Source organism: Panthera pardus, unplaced genomic scaffold (genome assembly GCF_024362965.1).
Source record: "Panthera pardus isolate Hobbes unplaced genomic scaffold, ASM2436296v1 HiC_scaffold_27, whole genome shotgun sequence".
In the NCBI taxonomy this organism is placed as follows: Eukaryota; Metazoa; Chordata; class Mammalia; order Carnivora; family Felidae; genus Panthera; species Panthera pardus.
Genome location: NW_026526843.1, coordinates 18,525,768 through 18,547,927, shown reverse-complemented (window position 1 = coordinate 18,547,927; position 22,160 = coordinate 18,525,768). Strand labels below are relative to the sequence as shown.

General features: G+C 44.4%; 1 protein-coding gene across 4 annotated transcripts in view; it reads right to left on the bottom strand.

Annotated features, from left to right (window-relative positions):
* The window catches only part of MTM1 (myotubularin 1), a 97,401-nt gene that overhangs the window by 29,436 nt on the left and 45,805 nt on the right, over positions 1 to 22,160 (bottom strand). For 3 of the 4 annotated variants that reach the window (XM_019435767.2, XM_019435770.2, XM_019435768.2), the window contains 2 exons: positions 21,842 to 21,943; positions 1,246 to 1,329 (listed from right to left, as the gene is read on the bottom strand). In XM_019435767.2, coding sequence (XP_019291312.1) covers positions 1,246 to 1,329; positions 21,842 to 21,943 — 186 coding nt within the window. The remainder of the gene's footprint in view (positions 1 to 1,245; positions 1,330 to 21,841; positions 21,944 to 22,160) is intronic. The other variant, XM_053892004.1, reaches the window with a different exon arrangement.

Sequence of the window (22,160 nt, the reverse complement as noted above, 5' to 3'; positions counted from 1 at the left end):
TATGCATGCAATCTGAAAAACAGGAACTGTTTTGTTTCAAGCTAGAAACGTTGGCCTACAAAATAAGTCTTAATATTGTCCATAACACTCCAAAACTAAGGTACAAATATTTAAATACATAATGCTACAGAGGCCTCCAAAACATGCAAAATGTTTCAATGGTCTTTCTTCTGCCTCAAGATCTGACCCAGAACAGAGATCATTAAAATGAAACACATATACAGCCTTTGAAAACCCACCAGTCTAAAGCGGACTTCTGGAAGCACAGGACGCCCTACTTCCTATGTGTGATCTAAACTCCCACACCCACATTCCTGAGCGTTGAATCTGCTTATGAATATGTACGCCGCCGATCAAGACTAGAAAGAATAATCAACCCAGATGCTTGGTAGTGGAGGTGGTGGCTAGAAGGTTCTCCTCGAGTCTAGGGTCCTAGAATTTTACTTTACATTCACTGCCTTTTCATATAAAGCAACTGGGCTCGATCGGAGTCTCACAGCTCACTCAGCAAATGCTCCCAATTATTTTAAGAGCTTTGTAGGATGAGGACTATGAAAACCTCCATCACAAAACTCCTACCTGGCCTACAAACTTGATTAAACCACAGGTCAAATTGTGGCTCCTGTTACATAATACACACTGGGGCTCTTCTTCACAAAAAATGCCACAAGAGACCTTTGTCCCTGAACAGCAACATTGTACCAAGCCTCTTGCCTTTATTACAGCAAATGAACATGCATGCAGGTGAAGTTCACAGAAGAGAGCAGTAAAAGCTATTCTAATATATGTTCATCAAAGCTTTGTTGGAAAAGTCAGCATTATAGGAAAATAGTCCTAATTCATTTCAATCTGCAAAGTGGAATAAATATAATTTAAATTTAGCTGTCAGTGATAGTTATGCTCCCAAATGTGTAAATACATAGTGACACGAACGCCTCAATAGTAAGATATAGAAGTTTGACTTTTCTAGACTCCACGTATTTGATTCATTTCATGAACAACATACAACCGACATTGTTCATGTACCAGAAGGAAACAGAACTTGGCTACCCAGCTTTCAATGCAACTTGAATATAGCTAGGGAATGAGCTCATAAATCATACAGTAATCGAAAAAATGAGCTATAACTGCCACAAAAAATATACTAAGCAAGGATTTCACTGATTCTCAAAGAGTATGACTGACAACATGGTGTCACCATGCGTGTTTGAGATTTACCACCTGCCGTAGCACCTGTTGACTTACCTGCCTTCTGTATTCTTCTACTGGGTTATAAACTGTCCATCCATCCACGTTAAACTTTTCTTCATTTAGAAATGCAAATATTGGCTAGAAAAAGCAAAAGGAAAAAGAGAATTTAAAGTGCAGCGTGACAGAACTGATAGCCTACTAATACTACACCCTCCAAGTTTTCACCAGATTTGCCTACCATGAAATCACAACCCAAAGTGAGACTTTCAAAAAGAAATGATGGTGAAAAGTGCACACTAGACTTCTGCTGCCTTCTTTTTTTTAAATTTTTTTAACGTTTATTTATTCTTGAGACAGAGAGACAGAGCATGAGCAGGGGAGGGGCAGAGAGAGAGGGAGACACAGAATCTGAAGCGGGGTCCAGGCTCTGAGCTGTCCGCACAGAGCCCGGTGTGGGGCTTGAACCCACCAACTGCAAGATTATGACCTGAGCCGAAGTTGTCCCCTTAACCAACTGAGCCACCCAGGTGCCCCCCTACTGCCTTCTATCTTGAGTAATAATTACTTCTGAGACCTCAAGTTTCCATGGCTGCAAACATCTCTTTTTTTTTTTTATCTTTATTTATCGTGAGAGAGAGAGAGAGCATGTGCACACATGTGTACAAACTTGAGCGGGGAAGGGACAGAGAGAGAGAGAGAGAGAGACAGACAGACAGACAGACAGAGACAGAGAGAATCCTGAGCATGCTCTGCACTGTCAGCACAGAGCCCAATGTGGGGCTCAAACCCACGAACTGTGAGATCATGACCTGAGCCAAAGTCAGACACTCAACTGATTGAGCCACACAGGTGCCCCTACAAACATTTCTTTCTTTTTTTAATGTTTTCTTATTTTTGAGAGAGAAAGAGACAGAGACAAGGAGTGTGTGTACTAGTGGGGGAGGGGCAGAGAGAGAGGGAGACACAGAATCCAAAGCAGGCTCCAGGGTCTGAGGTGTCAGCACAGAGCCCAATGTGGGGCTCGAACCCACAAACCATGGGATCATGACCTGAGCAGAAGTCGGAGGCTTAACTGACTGAGCCACCCAGGTGCCCTGCAAACATCTCTTTTAATGTGCCCTTGTTTGAAATTATCTTCCAGATAAGTCAGATTTCTAGACCAAAACTACACCTATCAATTTTAAACATCAGCAATTGATCAAGTAAAACCCACCTAAAAAAAAAAGGAAATTCAGGAATAATTATTAAATAGTACAGCTGTCTCAAAACATGAGGGACAGGACATTAGGAAAATTCTTAACTGTTTGTTCTCTATGAATTCGGAATCAATGCCATGATCTCTGTGAGATGAAGGACCCAGACCTCTCCTTGCTTTTCCTTCTGTGCTCACTCTGGAGGCGATTCTGATGAATTTCACAGCTTCAAATACCATCCAGACCCTAGTGACTCCTACCTAGTAGCTATTGCTCTTCAGCGCCAACTTGGATCTGCAGGCCAGGCAGTCCAAGGGACCACCCCACAACTCCAGCCTAAGAGGCATCTGGAAGATTCTAAAGTTAACACATCCAAAGCCAAACCCCTGACCACCCCTGTATCCTGCTCCTCCCACAGCCTCCTCATTGAAATAGATGGCAGCCCCATCCTTCTAGATGAGCCCAAAACCTTGGTGTCATCCTCATCAGCTCACTGCTACCACCTGGTCAAAGTCTTGACCGTCCCCCATTTGAATCATTATAATAACTTCCTAACTGGTCCCCTACTTTCTATTTTTTTACCTCTATAGTCAGAGTAACAGTGTCACAACCTAAGTCAGTTCAAGTTATTCCTCTGGCCCAAATCCTCCTGTGGCTTTCCATCTCACTTGGAGCCAAAGTGGAAGTCTATCCAATGGTCTACGCGGCTGTCCACCATCTGGCCACATCCCTTACCATGTCTCTGCTCTTCCACTGCTCACTCCTCTCCGGCCAAATTCACCTCCAGTGCTGTTCCCCCAAAGCGCCAAGTGCATTCCAACATCAGGGCCTTTCCACCCACAGCTCCAGCCGTCTGGAATCCTTCCCCCCGCCCATGGCTTTCCCCCTTACTCTTTCACATCTCTGCTCAAATGTAACCTTAAACAGCGAGACTTACTCTGATGCCCTATAGAAAATCTACATGCTACCCCCAGAACAGCACCCCCTATTGTCCTTTCCATTTTATTTCCCCATATTACTTATGACCATTAGACAGATTGTAGATTTACTTGTTTGTTTACCGTTGGACTCCCACTGTCCCCTCCCTAGAACATGGACTCCATAAAGACAGACGACTGCTTTGGCCACATCCTCTTTTCCTAGTAACTGGAACAGTGTCCGGTCCATAGTAGGCAGAACATGTATTTTTTGTTGCCAATGAAACTGTGAAGCCTATCCAGCCTCTGTACAATGACTTTCTCTGGAGGCACCATGTTTGGGCACTTTTTCCTCTGGGGGTCTTCCTTCCCACCCATTTTCCTCTGTTATCATACTACAACTTTGAATGGCAGCATTCTCTCTCCTACGTTACAGAGAGTTTCTGGAAAAGCCTTACCTGGCAGCAACAGTTTAGTGTATCTAAAAGGCGGGAGTTTTGGGGGTACCTGGGTGGCTCAGTTGGTTAAACGTCCGACTTGGTTCAGGTCATGATGTCACGGTTTGTGGGTCTGAGCCCTGCATCGGGCTCTGTGCTGACAGTAGGAGCCTGGATGGAACCTTCTTCAGATTCTGTGTCTCCCTCTGTCTGTGCCCCTCCCCTGCTCACGCTCTTTCTCAAAAATAAACAAACATTAAAATAAATTTAAAAGGCAAGAGGTTTAAGGTGAAAACTGATCAAGAACATGCTCTCCAGACTCTCCTCTTCAACTTTCTAAAGCATAGGACACCCTCAGCAGGTCTCAGTTCTGGCGGTGGTAGGTCCAAGTGCTATGTATTCTGCATGGGTAGCATGCCGACCACACAATACTGATCTAGCTAAGCAATTCGCTGATTGCTTAAATAGTTAATTATTCAGTACCACTGGGGAAAACAAATGATTTCTATTAACTGAAGTTTAAACGACAGAGGGACTTTTGATGAAAACAACACTAAAATGTATGGTGTACTTCTTCATCCCGAAACAGAATCAGTAGAACATAGCAAAGCAGTCTCTGGGTGACATCTGAGCCCTGGATATTATACTGGTCAGTAGCCAGCACAGGTACTGCTCAACACTCCCGGCTGCTGTGCTGTTGACATACTTGTACATGGCAGGTGGCTTAAGGCACAAGGGTGTCATTCACTTTAGAAGAAGACCTATAATCTGCTTTCTTGAAATAAGTTCCTGATCTCAACATGGTTTTTGTTCAGTTTGCTTCTAGTTATTTATATCTTTCCCATGAATCTCAAGTGAATATGGCAGCCTTTTAAAAACAAAGAATAACACTGCTAACCCAAAGGCCAGATAAAACTTTCTCTCCAGAAAACTCATGATGTATGTTAATGCTATCAGTGTCCTTTGACTTGCCAGCAGCATTTTCAACGTACCTTACTATTTCTCAGTCACCAATAATAAAGCAATTCCTCTCTTGCTTCAAATACTCTCTTGTATCTTATATTAAAATTACTGATAAGCATAATATAAGTTTACAAGTTTGTTATCAGAAGATGAAAGTTACACACCCCAAACCAAAATGATCTCCACGATTTCTTTCTTTTTTATTTCTTTAATGTTTATTCATTTTTGACAGACAGGGAGAGAGAGACAGAGCATGAGCAGGGGAAGGGCAGAGAGAGAGACACACACAGAACCTAAAGCATGCTCCAGGCTCTGAGTTGTCAGCACAGAGCCCGATGTGGGGCTTGAACTCACAAACCGTGAGATCATGACCTGAGCTGAAGTTGGACGTTTAACCTACTGAGCCACCCAGGCACCTCTCCATGATTTCTTTAACATGCTTGATTTAAGGGAACTCTGAACACAAGTAATATAAAAAAACTGTCATTAACAAGAGAAAGATACAATGTGCTCACAGTAGCAACATCTCAGGTGGCCTTTCTCATGAAATCATTCTGGAATGACACTTCACATTATGATGATGCCCAGATATACAGGATGATGCCATGAACTGGCATCCCTTATCCCTGAAACATGGCTATGAGAACTCTATGATGGAAACTGTCCCCAGGTTAAGAGCTGAGAGCCAGACTTGGACCTCAGACATTTCAGGAAGGTTTATGAATCACCTAACAGCCAGATACTTCTGGTCATGAAATACACAGCAACACATCTAATACCAAACTGGAGCTTAAGGTAAAAAAGACCAGGTGCTTAAACTAATATTTTAACCATCTAAATAAATTAGCTTACAATTACAAGGAAATAAATCTTTTTTATAAAGGACGACTTGTTACTTTTTAAAGAAGAACCCGATGCAAACAGTAAGTTGTCCATACTTGGCTCTCATACTGAGGCAAGCATTCTAAAAGAACCCATGAGGATATTTTCTAAAGTTGAATGTACCCAGACTTAGGTCCCAGATATTTTAATTTTTTTACCCTTTTTTTTTCTCCTTCAAGATCCAGATAAGAGAACAAAGCGAGAATGTTAAAATACAAGCTCTCAACAGAGGAACATAAAAGCGGATTATACAAAAAAACCTACTAAGCATTAAAGGACAGAAACAAAACCCTTCATCTGCATTATTACAAAGCACAGAATTCCCTACAAGTGGGGACTTGTGACAAGCCTAATTAAGGCTTCTGTCTGAAAACTGTTAAAACCTAAAGTTAATGGGCTACACACCTTGAGGTTTTTAGCTGACATTTATTTTCTCTTACAGACAACACATTTTTCAAGACTTCGAGTCTTTTAGTGCTTTATTAGTGGGGTTGCCATTTCCCAGTCATTCCTAATGATAACCTTGGCCCCATCGGGACCCTCTCTTGGGGAGACCCAAGCACCATGGAGAGAACCCTCCTTCAGGAGGATCGCCCAGGGGGAGGGGTGTGTGAGGCAGGAAATAGTCGATTCGGCCGCTGGAACTGGTCCCGGCACCGATCTCCTTTCACTCCTTTCACGGCCCGCGGACAAGGCAACCAGGAGTCAGTGCGGGCTCAGCAAAGCCTCGGAGCCAAGGGGTTCGCCAAATCCGATCCGTGCTTCGGGAAGCGCCCCCACCCTAACCCCCGTGGCTTTCTTCTGGGGCCTGGTCCCTCAGCCTGGCTCTGCCTCAGGGTAGGGGCGGGGGTGCCTGGGCCCCGCCTTGGCCCCACAGAACCGAACCGGCAACTTGGCTGCTGCCAGAGGGTGGGGGAGGGGTGGGTGGGGCCCGTGCAATATACACAGATGACACTTAGGAACACAGCCTCGGGCCTCTGTGCAGATGACCTATCTGGCCGGCTGCTCTCCTTTTTTAAAAAAGTTATTTTGAAATAATTACAGATTTACAAGAAGTGACAAAGATGTACAGTCAAGTCCCGTGCAGCCTTCACTCAGCTTCCCCGATGTGAACATGCTGCATAGGCAGCTAGAGTACAGTATCAGAATCAGGAAACTGACACCAGAAAACAGCCACCGTCAAGTGCCTATCCTGGTTTCAAATGAGCAGGTCTTCCTTTATTTGGCTCTTTATTGGTATTTTGGCATTTCACCAATTCAGATTCCTACTAGTCAAGAGATCCCATGCATGGAGACTTAAAAAAAAAAAAAAGCAATCATGTGCATTTTTTTCCAGGTTTAAAAATAGCACAATGTAACATTTTAAAAATGTTAAAAGGACAAAGTTGAGATGAAAATCTCCGATTTCACACTAGGGATAAAAACAGCTCTGACAAAGAGAATGTAACTTGTCATTTAAATTTTCCTACATTTATCACTGTTGTGTCTCGTGGGAGAAAAAATCTGAAACGACAACAGGTTTTGGCTTTCACTTAATTAGCCATTGGTTTTAAATGGCAACTACATGAAGACGCATCAACTCACTTAAAACACCTAGACTGGACTTATTTATTTATTTAGTAGACTCTATCAATGTTGAGTGATTTAGAAGTTTCCTTCTTTGAGGTGGGAGAGCTGTCTGTCTGTGAATTAGGGTTCTAGATCTCATGGAGCCCCTCACGGAGAGCCTCTTCCCTCAAGGACTCTTCACAGTATGTCTCGGAACTGGATGTCACAGAATCAGATTTGTAAAAACTAAATATCATTCAAAAGGGAGACAGTTACAGAAGAAAACTATTTTCATAGTACGCAGGGGAATGAATCGATAAACTATGGAGATTTAACAGTGCTTTCAAATGATGCTACCACCATGCAATGGCACGGTCATTGATGGACACAAGTTACAGAACGAGCAGACCCTTTTCAGGAAGTAAACAAAATATAACTCTGAATATCTAGTATTAAAAGTTCAGGGGCTCCTGGGTGGCTCAGTCGGTTAAGCGTCTGACCTCAGCTCAGGTCATGATCTCATGGTTTGTGGGTTTGAGCTCCACATTGGGCTCTGTGCTGATAGGTCAGAGCTTGGAGCCTGCTTCAGATTCTGTGTCTCTCTCTCTCTCTCTCTCTCTCTCTCTCTCTCTCTGCCCATCCCCTGCTCATGCTCTGTCTCTCCCAAAAATAAATAAATGTTAAAAAAAAAATTAAAAGTCAGGGGACTGTTAACTCCTTTCCAGATAGAATTTTGCAGTGTTGGAACAGGAATTTAAGGGAGCATTTTTTTTTTTGTTGTTCTAACTTGATTTCTGAAATTGAAGATACCCGCCTTTCTAAAAGCTTCTATCTACCACATAAGGGTGAGCAATGTAAATGCATGTCATTTTCATCTTTTAGATTACACTTAAAAAACAGACCTCTTCATATAAGAAAAAATGCTTTCATTAAAGTGGGGGGGGGGAGCTAAAATTTTTAAGGAAGAACCACAGGAGGTACTGACACTTGGCAACGTTTGTAATTCTAAGTAACATCTTCAGGTAAGTGCATCAAAGGTAATTGAGTTGAAAAATCTGACACAAGTCTCATAGGTCAAAAGCAGCTAGCACATCAACTGCCATTTATACTTCCTGCATAAATAATTCTCCTCGTCCTCTTTCCACCACCTTCCCTGGGGAAAGTGGCTTAATATTTCTGGGTTGCCATCACCTTCATATATAAATATAGACAGTCATTTATTCAGGAGAAGACGACTCAGTAAGTACATTTGAAATGTCATTTGAAACCATTTGGAAAAAGAGCATTCTTTCCTACTTGTCTACAATCATAATCACTTATGGTGACATTTCTCAGGGTTCATCTGTCACACCTCTTCTCACTGTAACTGTCTCTCCTGGCAATTTTGGCCACATCTATGAAAATGCCAATGATCACATCTGGGCCTGCCAAATAAACCTTGCCCCGGGCCACAGCTCCAGGTACGCGGCCACCTGCCTCCTAGATATGTCTGTCTGGCTGTCCTACAGACACCTGCAATTCCACATATCTGAAATGGGGCTCACCGCCTCTTCCCTCCCCACTCCAATACTGCCCATCTCAACCAATGTCAACCTGTTTATCCAGGCTGGATTCTTCCCTATCATGTCATTCCCCCATCATAATTATATTCACACAATCAACAAATTCTACTGTTCTTCTAGATCGTCCTCAAATCGTCACTCTCCTGCCCCTCTCCTTTGCCCCATTTGAAGGGCTCACAATCATGTACCCAGGTGACTAACGAACATCCCCAGAATTAAACTCCTGCCCCTCTCCATGCAGTCTGTATGCTGCAGCCCAAGCAATCTTCTGAAATCGAAATTTAATGTCACTTTACTGCTTCAACCCCTTGAATGGCTCCCCTCCCCTTCAGATAGAAAGTGGAACCTCTTGGTGGGGCAGGTTAGGCTCTGCGAGCTTTGGGGCCCAGCCTTCCCCTCCAACACCATCTGTCACCACTACTCCCACATAGACACCAACCCACGTGTGGGTCCAGTCTGTATCCAGTCTCTTCACATTTGCACACACTGTTCCTGCCCTTGGCTGTTTCTGCCTGGCTAACACTCCTACTTGTCTTCCAGGATTCACCTCCTCTAGGAAGCCTTCCTCGACAACAAGCCCCTTACTTGCCGCTCCCCTGATGTCCTGTGCACATGCATCTATATCGTATGTGTCTGTTTGCTCTCCCAGGGGCCAGGGGGTTGGCATGAGCCCCAGCTCCCCGCACCTAGCCACAACACAGGCGTTCCGGAAATGCCTGGACAGCACAAACAGGGAGGAAAGGGATGAAAAAAAGAGGAGAAACAAGGAGAAGCCTGCTCTACCAGACCTTTCATCTTATGAAGCCTCAATAGTTAAAAAGAATGTTACTGGTACATGAAGAGTGATTGATGCAAGAGAGGAAACATTCAGAAATCAAACACCAAGCGGAACGAAGTGTGTGGTAAAGGTGGTGTTTCAAAGGAGCAGATCAGATAACCAATGGTGTGGTGACAACAGTGGAAGAAAGATTGGGATCCAGATTTTACGCGGACACGGTCACCCTGAAAAAATTCCAAATTGATGGAATATTTAAGTTTTAAAAAGAAACGAAAGTATTAAAATAATATTCTAGGGAGAATTCTTCTAGAACTCTGAGTAGAGAAAACCTCCCTAACAGGGATACAAAATCCAGAAGTTATAAAAGAAAACCATGCAGACAAGAATCATCCTAGCGACCCTGGCTGCTCTCGTTACCTAGGTCCACTTGCAAGACTGGCCCTCAGCCGGACTCCAGGAACCTGGCTCTCGGGAGGGTTCCCATCGCTCCCTAACCACTAAGAGTGGTTGGCGGTGCCCAAACTGTATACACGTGATTTATGCTGAGCGCCTGCTTTCCTTCTGAGAGGCTGGGGTTTTGATACATGTTAGGCAGAGGGGCTACATGACCGGCCTCTGATCAAAACTCCAGGTGCCGAGCTTCCGCAGTTGATAACATTTCCCATGCGTGGTCTCAACTTGGTGCTGTAGGAATTAAGTGCTTCCTGTGTGACTCCATGGGGAGAAAACTCTGGAGGCTCGTGCAGAGTTTCTACCATGACTTCTACCCCATACACCTTTCCCTTTTGCTGCTTTTCCTCTGTACCCTTTTGCTGTAATAAATCACACTTGTGAGTACGACTATATGTTAATAAAGTCTTGTGAACTCTCCTGATGAATCATCAAACTTAGGGCTGTCTTAGGGATCCCCATCGCCAAAAAGAAAAAAAAAATGACGAACACTCACAAATAAAGATTAAAAAAAAATCCCCATAGCAAAAGCCACCCTAAGTCAAAAGACATACATATGGGGAAAATAACTGCAACTTGTATTACGAGCATAGCTAGTACATAAAGAACTCCTTCAACAAGAAAAAGACCAAAATTCCAAAAGAAATATAGGCAGAAGTCACAGAGAACAAATAGAAAGGCAAATAGCTCAAACCAAAAGATACTCAATTTTAGTCAAATAGGATAGGATAAATACAAAATAAAACTATGAATCCACATTTTCACCTATTAGATTAGCAGAGATTGAAAAAGTCCGAGAGCATACTGGATTGGTACAGTTGGCAGAACGACCCCACAAAGATGTCCATGTCCTAATCCCTGTGACCCGTGTCATGTTACCATACATGGCAAAGAGGAATTAGGTTGCTGATGGAATTCAGATTTCTAATCGCCTTTTAAGATAGGAAGGGTACCCTGGATTTCCCCGGAGTGCCAATGTCATCAGAAGGGTCCTGCGATGTGGAAGGAGTGAGAAGAGTTGGAATCAGAGAAGGAGAGTGATGATGGAATAAAGTCAGAATAATTCAAAGGACTTGACCACTGCTATTAGCTCTGTAAAGGGAGTAAGGGGCCATGAGGCAAGGGACGCAGGCACCTCTAGAAGCCGGAAAATGCAAGGAATGGACTCTCCCCAAGAGCCTCCAGGAGGAACACAAGCCCCACACACCACAATTTTAACCCAGGGAGACTCATTTTCGACCTCTGACCTCTAGGACTGTAAGACTTGTGTTTTCATAGGCCACAAGTTTGCGGCCGTGTGTTGCAGGAGCTTTAGGAAACTAAGAGTTGGAGGGGATGTCTGGAAACAGGCAGTCAGACACAGTGCACACGGGAGGGAATGCCAGTACATCTTCCTCGAAAGGAATTTGGTAATAGCAGTAATTCTACTCTAAGAATGTATCCTAAAACATACATGAACACATACAAAATGATGTATGTGCAAGGTTACCGACCACAGTTTGTGTAACAGCAAATGATTGGCAATGATCTCAACGCCCGTCAATAGAGGACTGAATAAAGTATGGTACGGTCAACAGAGTACTATATGGCCATAAATAGGATGAAGAAGTCCATTATTAGGTGATATGTACTGGTAAATTTAAAATCAAGGTATGGAAGGGCACATATAGCATACTATTGCTAGGGTCAAAGGGGGAAAGAATACAACTAACAAGTTGCGTGAACAGGCCTAAACCATCACTGGGTGGACATTAACAGAGTGACAACCCTGGGTGTCTGTGAGGAGGGGAAAGAGATGGGCGAACAGTGCTGGGAGGGAGAGATTTTTACTACATGCCTGTCTTAGTTAGCTCTGGCTAGCATAACAAGTTACCACAGACTGGGGGCCTAAAACAGTGAACATTTATTTCTCACAGTTCTGGAGGCTGTGAAGCATAAGGTCAAGGAGCCAGCATGGTCGGGTTCTGGTGAGACCCACTTCCTGGTCTACAAAGGGCAGCCAACCAGCTCTGGTCCATTGCTTTTCCTCCAAGGTCACTAATCCCATCATGGGGCTCCACCTCCAGGACCTCATCTAAACCTACACCTCTCAAAAGCCCAACCTCCAAATATCATCCATCACACTGGGGGGTTAGGGCTTCAAAGTATGATTTGGGAAGGACACACACATTTGGTCCACAACAATACCTTTTACACTTCCTGAATTTTCAACTACGGTCATATATGGCCTATTTTTAAAATTTTAAAGTAGTACTTGTTGAATAAATGCCCTTTCTCAACAGAATATTCTTATTGATGACCTGGTTGCTGCTGGTTCTTAATTTATTCACTCTACTGACCTTAGTATATTAATTCAACAAACATTTACCAAGGGCCTACTATGAACAAGGTATTAAGTATACAAAAAGATGAGTAAGACCCAGGTACTGTCTGTAAGGGGTTAGAAATCCTCCAAAGGAGAGTGACAAGGAGGCACAACTATCAATCGTGTAAAGAGGAGAGCAGTTAAGTGCCATGAGAGGTACAGATAAAGCACCTGGGGCTCCAGAGAATGCCTAGGTTACTTTTGGAGAGAGGGGCCTGGAAGGGTAAGATGACTTTGGACATGGTAATAACAATGATGTGACAAAAAGGCCCAAATGGGACCCAAACTCCGAAAATATGAGGCCATCAGCAAACACCAGAGCATAGGAGGGGGTAGAAAAAAGTGGGGACAGTTGACAGGTGAGGCCACACACAAAATGAGGGAGATAGAAGTCTGCACTGACACTGACTGAGAGGGAGAGACTGGCAAAGTTTTAGGGGCAGGGGAATGTGAGTCGCGTCCGGGGGAGAGGGAAGTGACAGACAGCACGTGCAGGGCTGTACCAGATCGGAGACAAAAAGGAAGCACGGCAACTAGTTTAAGTACCATCTTGGCAGTTGAGAAAAGAGGAGATGAAAACCTGAACCAAGTCAGGCTGGCTTCAGTAAATGTTCAGGAAAAGGGAAATCTTCCAGTGGCCTGGATTTTGGAGGAGGGGAAGACAGCACAAGAAACTGGGAGCACAGATGAGTAGGTTTAAGGGAAAGAGGAGAGATTAATTTTAGACAAATGTTTAGGTGTCAGTTGAAGTTATGGAGCCGCGAAAGGGAAACATGAAGCTTTGGATGTGCAAGTCGTGCCCAGACAGGCAATGCCGGAAGACATGAGGGGAAGGGAGACTGATGAGGGGATGGTGTAGAGCGAGGAAGAGGGGAAGGATGGATTTTTCTAGAAAACCCACACTTAGCGCAAGGAAGCCAAGGAAGCTGAAAAGAAGCTAAAGAGGCAGAGGACCAGGCCCTTCAGATCTCAGAAGCCACACAGAGAGGTATCTGGAAGCGCGATGGTACAGATGCCCTAAGTGAGCCTTCTGCTGAGAACATCTAACGATGCTGGATAAAACAGAAACCTTTCTAAAAATGCTCCAATGAGCTGGCTGGGGAGGAATAAATACGCAGAGGCTAAAAACTAGCCACAAACAGGAACGCAGAGACCAAGAGGAAAGCACGGGCTTTTACCTCAGGGTACTCACGGAATTGGTTTCCATGGCCTCTTGGGGTTCAAGAGATAGGACATAAGGACATAAAGCCCCAGGCCCACCCAGATGCTAGGATGGGCATCAAACTGGAAATGAGCTCCTGTACAGGCTGGCCTCCCAAGTGCTACAACCTCAGGGTTAAGCACAAATAGGAACTGGCCCCCTGAGACTCCAAGGAACTTACCTGTCTAGATTATTGGTGTTAATTAAGGGAGAAAAAAAATCTCTACTGCTGTCCCCCACCAGGAATTTGTAGCCACACGGCAGCAAATTTAACCAATTTGCAGCCTAAACTCATAAAAGTCGGATGGCCCAGAAGACATCAGGCAGAGAATCTAATCTGTAACCATCCCCCATTTGTGGTGCCCTAAGATGCCTGGCGGAAGGAAATGCCAAACTGTCTTCAATCCTGGCCTCAGAGGATTCCCACAAAGGTCCAAGGAATAGGAGCTCACCGGCAAAAATCACAAAACAGCCTGGGAAACTAGGCACCTCGAGCCAGCAAATCAGAAGCCAGCAGACCAGGCCGGGCTGCAGAGAGCCGTGGTGAATGAAGTCAAAGACATGATATCCTGGGAGACAGATGGATGTTCCAGATCGCATACTTCTTTATACTTTACATATGTTTTATAAACATTTTCTTACAGCTACTCAGTAGTTAAAAAACAAACAAACAAACCTCTGAAAGGAGCGGTGGCTTGAGAACTTACAGGGTCTTGAGTCACGTTCAAAAGCACAGGTTCCCTGGAGTAGGAGGGCGAGAAGTCAGGTGAGCTGTGAAGTGAGCGGCTGCCAAGGACGTGCAGGCAGGCAGTGAACACTAGACTTCTGAACGGGGGTGGCACTGCGGGGACAGCCCAGCTGGGAGCACGGTTCCAGGAGATGGAGAGCAGGGAGAAGAGAGAGACTGACAGAGACCAAGGCCAAGTCTTGGAGGCGGAAGGAGGCACAAGGAGACCCTCAATTGGCACACATTTACTGCTTATCCAAGAAAGAAAAAAGAGTCCTGGGCACAAAGAAAATTGAGAACTAAGACATTCTTCAGTCCTAAAGCCACATCTAGGCTGAAAGACAGGTAGAGGTAGGTGTGTAGGGGTGTGTGTGCGTGCGTGCGTGTGTGTGTGTCTACACACAGTACTGCTTCTCATTTCAACTGCCTTCTGAAAATGAGCTGTGTGCTTTTATCCTGTGGTCAGCCTGGGAAGTAAGAGTCCACTAAATTTCAGTCTGAAATTTTTAAAATCTCAAAGCAATTTATAAAAATTTCCCCAATTCTGGACTGAAAAACAAAGGCCCAGGGAAAAGCACCCTTGTTTTTAATAGCCTATCCACAGGACCACTTACACCTCTCATTCAAGTCATCAGAACAGATGTGCACCCCCACAATGTGTACATCGTCATTTTTATAAGCAAGTACAACTGGACTTGAGCGAGAGAGGACACAAGATAGAACCGGCACAGTGCTTCAGCCAGATACCAGATTCGATGCGGCTCACCAAAGCTGGCCCAAAGGAAGAGAGTGCCAAAGACTCAGAAGCAAAGGCAGGAGTCCCAGACACCTGCAAATGCAGACAGGCCCTGTCCTAAAGGTGCAGCCATTTTTAACACCCTGTCCTCCTATGCTGCTCACCGTAGCAGGCGCCACGCCATCGGTCCCCGGAAGGCTGCTAGTATCCATGGAAAAGGCTTTGAGACCCAGCTGTTTCTCTCAAAAGCACAGCCAGAGTCTCCTCTCCTGTGCCTATTCCTACTGCCCACAGGAAGGTCAAGTGTACGAAAACAAACGAGACACTGCCAACCTTTGAAACTACCTGGGTGCTGATGAGCTCACAGAGCAACAAGAGGCAGGAAACCGTGCAGTGTTCGAGAGCTTCATCTAGAACGGCACAGAAAAGTACAAAGCACAGGGACACACACCCGGGTGAGCTGTGCCACCCGGAAAGCAGGAGGCCTACGTGGGGTCAAAAGATGGAAAGAAAGCAACACCGGAAAACCATTTCTGAGGAGTATCATTGCCGCCCCTCATTCACATTTCAAGATGCATTTTGGATTTGACACACCGAAATTTAACACCTTCAATTAATCCTTTATCAAAGTACAACCGGTGGTTTGTTAAGAACAGTAACCTTATCTATATGGCATCTTTGTTTTAAGGGACTTAAAGTGTCTCACATATTATCACAATTACTTTATTAATGTTCTGGGGAAAAAAAAGTGTGTTGGGGTAATCATCCTTCTTTGCACCTGCTGGGAAAATGGCGCACGACTGCACAGCTGACACCAAAAGGGCACTTATTGCATGCCAGGCACTGTTGTAAACAGTTTACATTTAATCCTCATAAAAACTCTATGGGGTAGAGACTGTTATTATCCTCATTACAGATGAGAACACTGAAGCACATAAATATTACGTGGCTTCCAAAGTTGCCAAGCAGGTATGCGACTGAGCCAGATTCAGACATGGGCCACTGGACGGCATGGCATGTACTCGTGACCCCACACCAGAAGAGCTCTGTAAACAAGTCCTCTGTCTGCCTCTCCCTCATCAGCGGCTGCCATGAACCTGGTGACCAGGTCCCAGGCTCTACTCCTTCCAGCTCTCCACTTCCCTATGAGTCTACACCCCAGGATTTTTGTCAAAACTCAAGCCGTTCACTGCAACAAAATTCAAGACAGTACAGTCTACAGTGGTAAAAACAGATGGAAGTGACTTTATTAATGCCTAAATTAAGTTAAAGAGCATTTTATTCTACATATTCTGCCATTACCTCAAAGACTGTTTTTCAAGCTTTCTAGATGATAATAAACAGAAAACCATACACATTACACTCCCCCTGACCCTGTACACACACACACACACCTCTGAAACAAACATTTGACCAAACCATATGTGCTTGTATTAGGTACTGTGCTTTAACATTTTCTCTTCTACTCAATTTAAAAATGTTAGTTGGAAACTAATAAATTGAGTTCATGGCTCAATGATACGTTGGGATTAACAGTTACACACTCATCTAAAATTTATATTCTGTCTGGTTATCCCAACGGAGTAACAAATGAGCAAACAATAAAGGAAATCAATGAAAGAAGAATTTCGGCATGGAGCAAATCACCCCAATGATTACGTACTCTATTCTGTAGTGCTATCAGGCTCTGTTCATATGTACAATTTTTGTTCTGCCTTCAAAAAGTTAAGTCAGAAGTGTGGTCACGTTTCTTATAAAAATATATCATTTACCTAGAAGTAGCATTTACAATGCAGTTTGTAAAAATACAATTTCTAGCGTTTGTCAGGCAAAACAAAAATAAAGCAAGAAAATAAACACTTTGGCTGAAGTGGAAAATGCTACAGGAACAATGTTCAAGTCTTAATGGATTGACATAATATAGAAACAATCGAATGGGTTGGGGTCGACTGTGGGTGGCTAAACTGCTCAAGTTCAATTCATAGTTTAGGTCGCAACAACAGGTGTTGGCAAGGATATGGAGAAAGGGGAACCCAGTTACACTGTTGGTGGGAATGCAAACTGGTGTAGCCACCCTGGAAAACAGTATGGAGGTTCCCTTAAAAACAGAACTACCCTACAACGCAGCAATTGCACTGCTAGGAAGGATAGAAAGGATATAAAAATACAGATTCGAAGGGACACATGCACCCGATGTCTATGACAGCGCTACCAACAATAGCCAAAGTATGGAAAGAGCCCAAATGTCCACCGACTGATGAATGGATAAAGAAGATGTGGTGTATGTATGTATGTGTACAGACACAGACACACACACAGACACACACACACACAATGGAATACTACTCAGCCACCAAAAAGAATGAAATCTTGCCATTTGCAAAGATGTGGATGGAGCTAGAGTGTATTCTGCTAAGTGAAATAAGTCAGAGAAAGACAAACACCATATGATTTCACTCACGGGTAGAATTTAAGAAACAAAACAGACGAACATAGGGGAAGGAGCAAAAAAGAGAGAGGGAAACAAACCACAAGAGACTCTTAACGATAGAGTTAAGAGGGTTGATGGAGGGAGGGGGGCAGGGGATGGGCATTAAGGAGGGCACTTGTTATCAGCAGCACTGGGTGTTGTATGTAAGTGATGAATGACTAAATTCTACACCTGAAACCAATATTACACTATATGTTAACTAACTAGAATTTAAATAAAAATTTGAAACAAATAAAAAAACAAAGTTTAAGTCCTAACGTGAACACACTGCATGGTGAAAATACTACTGAGGAAGGAGGCAAGACAGAGCCAAAGGGGTGGTCGGAAAGCAAAAAGCCCCCTAGCACACTGTTCACCCCATGGCTGGATTTGGAACCTAGGTCTCCCGGCCTCCTTACACCATTTCATGGATACAACAGCAAGATTACTTGTGGCCTCAAATGCTTACAATAAAAAAAAAATTCACTGAGATAATCTGCAGCTGATTTACCAGTTTCAACAATGTTAACAAAGTGATATTTTTCAAGCAGGGCCCTTTGTATTGTTTAATGCAATCAGGCTTAGATTAGGGCTTCCAGGAAATCCCTTTCTGGCACACTCACATTCCCCACTATGGCAGTGTGCAAACTTTTCTTTCCCTCCTGTCTCAGAGGAGTAATTTGTCCCTTCTCCTTTCCCAAACTGCCCCACCAACTGGGCTTCACCCTGTCCCCCTCAGCCTTCCCCAGGGATCCTGCTCCAGAAAGATCCCTTCTCTCTCTTGCCTTGAAAAGAGGCAAGGCTCCTCTCCCCTGCACCCAAATATATTCATTCACCTTTCTCGGGTTCTAAGTGAAACACTTCTTCCCTCAACCCGGCTGATACCCCTTTGTTTTTTAAACACCACCAACTCTTTCTTTAGATCCCTACCAACTGGCTTCTGTCTCCGTGCTCGGGCCACTTTTCCAGATTCAAAAAAGTCGGGATATGGAACAGTTCCGTATCGGGGCCACACATGTGTGTCCTATCTCTTGTGTCACATCTGTGAATAGTACGAGGTAGCAACCACTCCTCATTTGCGCCCTCTGCTCCCTGACGCCACCCAACACAGTGCCCTGAAATGAAGTCATGAGGCGGCTGTACATGTCAACTTGCAGAGCAGGAACGGATATTCCAAAAGCCACGCTAATAGCTGATCGGTTTTTAGCTGTATCTTGTATTGATTTGATGACTAGTTTAACTTTTTTTTTTTTAAGCTGACTTTTAGTGGTTAAAATTTAGAGAATGTAATTTCCTAAAACTTTGTATAAGCAATCAGGCTCACATTTTTTCTCAAGTTTGTCACTTTACTGACTTCCCAAGGAAGACGTAGTGATTTCTAGCACAGGTACAAGAGCTACGGTGAAGTACCACAGACCTGGGGAATCAACCCCTCTGGGGATTGCTCCAGTGGCAGCAACTTGCCATCCTAGGCGCCTGAGCTCCATCCACAACGTCCAGAAATGCATCCCGTTCATTTCCATAAAATGGATTTTTCCTTCACTTTCTACTAGCCCTGAATTCAATAAAAAAGCCATCATTATACAACTCCCATGCAGAAGTCATTATGCTGAGGTGAGAAAAATAAAGGCCGGTCCCCGCCTTGATAAGCCCATAGTAGAGCAGGAGGTAGGCAATTACTACATAATTATTACGTAAGGCAGACTGAGGTAAGTGCTTTAATGGAGGGACCTGCAAAGTCTAACAAGTGAGAGGCCAGACCAACCCTACAGGGGGCGGTGAGGGATGCACACAGTATGTAAAAGGACTTAGGGCTGAGCGAGGTGGTGGAGGATGGGCTTTAAAGAGACAGGAAGCCTGCTGGTAAAGGGGATAGAAAAACCAAAGACTCCACGCTGAGAAAGCTCCATGTATACCAGAGGAGCACACGGTGGAGCACAGGGTATAAGCCACGGGAAGTCACTGAGCATTTTGTGTGTGCGTGTGTGTGGAGAGTGGGACGCACTTCCACTAAAAACAACTGGCAGCACCGTGAAGAGTAAATTGGAAGGAGAGAAAGTGAAAGAACAGAAGCCAGTTAGGAAGCATGGCTTAAAAGAGGAAGCACAAGCAGAAATGGGAAGAAATATGTGAGAGTTACTAGTAAGTAGAACCTCTAAGATTTGGAATGGATGTAGCTATGGGTGGCAAGGCAGCAAGGGAATAAGACAGTTGACTACAAACTCTCGAACCTGAGCAAGTGAGGATCCTCCCGATTGAGGGACATGTAGGCTGAAGAACAGGTCTGGTGAGCTGCAAAAAGTCGGGAGAGACAACAAGCTTGTGATTCTCATGGACTTCCACAGGAAGATGTTTAAGAATTAGGCTTGTTAGATTCACTGGAGGCCAGCATCAGGGCTAGATTTTGAAATCACCAATATAGCAGTGGCGGCCTACACTACAGGACGAAACAAAACCATCAAGGCAAAGTGCGTAACAGGAGAAGGTGTCTGAGAGCAGACCAGCACCGAGATGGTCCACCAAGGAAAAGACAGAGGCAGTGGAGACTGGGAAGGGCAGTCAAGTTGGCAGAATAACACAGAAACCAGGACTTGCTAGAACGGGTGCTCAAAACTGGTGAATTCTGAGGGAAGATCAAACAGAATAAAGACTGAAGTGAGCCACTAGATTTGGCCAGTAAGAGCCTGAGTTCCAAAAAGGTACCTGCAATAAAGGTAGATACTGGGGGCACCTGGGTGGCTCAGTCAGCTGAGCGTCCGACTTCGACTCAGGCCATGATCTCACGGTCTGTGAGTTCGAGCCCCGCGTCGGGCTCTGTGCTGACAGCTCAGAGCCTGGAGCCTGCTTCGGATTCTGTGTCTCCCTCTCTCTCTCTGCCCCTCCCCCACTCATGCTCGCTCTCTCTCTCTCTCTCACTCTCTCTCTGTGTCAAAAATAAACATTAAAAAAAAATTTTTTTTAAAGGTAGATACTGAAATGGGCTGGAGGAATGAATAAACTGGAGAGGAGAACAGACTATTCTTTCCAGAACTTTGGATGGAGGTGAGAGATGGGACAGTAGTTTAGGAGAAAGTTGGTGTAACAGCTGACTTTTTAGGGGAGTATACCCTAAAAGAGACAAAAGATGCCAGAGAGATGGACTTATAGGAGCAAATTTCTGATTATTTCGGGCCAGATATGCAAAGCCTAAGACAGAACACACTCCCTAACTGAATTTTCGTGGATTAGACTTACATTCACACGTTCATATTCCAAAGATGTGTTCCCATAAAACTCTATTAGCCCTAATAGTTAAGGAAATTGTTTAGTTCTTAAATAGGTTTTCAAACCCACATTTAATCAAAAACTGAGAAAAGGTTGAAAACGTGTTCAACTCTGTATCATTACATTTGTTTAAAGCATTACATGTGAATCTGTAATCAACACATGACTCATGAGTTCTTCATATCTTTCTAGACCTCCAGTCTTTGTATAATTGTCCCTTCCATCAACCATGAATTTCCTTCGGCCAAAACAACCGTCGATGAAATCTGGGAAGAGAGGAACCTTGTCTCACTAGAAAAAAAAAAAAAAAAACAAACCTCAGGCCTCTATTGCCAAAAAGCCCTAAAAGATGGCCTCAGGGAGAAAGGCTACATTACAAATGATCTCCTTCAGGGGCACCTGGGTGGCTCAGTCGGTTGAGCGTCCAACTCCAGCTCAGGTCATGATCTCACGATTCGTGGGTTTGGGCCCCACGTTGGGCTCTGTGCTGACAGCTCGGAGCTTGGATGGAGCCTGCTTCAGATTCTGTGTCTCCCTCTCTCTCTCTCTCTCTCTCTCTGCCCCTTCCCTGCTCATGCTGTTTCTCTCTCTCTGTCTCTCAAAAATAAACAATTATTAAAAAGAAAACAAAAATCAAATGATCTCCTTGATCCCCTTGTCTACGCAGTGGCATACTCATCCTAGACTCAAAGCAAAGGCACTTATTTATATTTATATTTATATTTATATTTATATTTAAATTTAAAGAATTACTTCCTTGCCGTCCCCGTAGCAGGTGTTTGCCTCCAAGTTTGCTTAGACTAGAGCAGGGAAGGAGAGGGGAGAAGAGGTGCAAGCCAGGCACGATGGAGAAAGGAAGGTGCCGACGGTCCGCCTCGCTACCTCATGCCTTTTAAAGAGGGTGAGCCAAGGCGGGGGGCGCCCTGGGTGGGGGGAGAGCACAGGCTGCCCAGGGTGATGCTCCAGTCACCTGGGGTGAGCCATCCCACATGGACTAGCGGAGGAGAGGCCTGCTCCCCCCCACCCCCGGAACAATTCAATCATCTTTAATAAACGTCCTGGCATATGTATCATGCCGGGAAGTACAGCACAGAGCGTAAGGTGAAAGAGTAGACTCCCAACAGCCCCCCAGTGCTGGGGAGAACCCTGGAATTTACCAGACTGTGTGCCAGGGGAAAGGCGTATCTCGTGAGAATGTCAAACATATCCCTTCTGCTGTGGCCTTCCTGTTTCAGCGCAAACCTCAGGTTCCTCATGTCCTAGGGGGCAGACAGATTCGACAGTTCAGTCTTCAAATAAAGTGACATTCCTTAGCAAAAAATCTATTCAACTAAAGGAGTGGAAGATTCACTTACCTGAAAGGACAATTAATCGAGATTACTAAGAAAATCACTTTGGTTTGTGTGGTATTTTGAAATATCCAGTTTAAGAACACCTTAAAACACTCCCCATCGTAGTCACAAATGTAAAAACAAA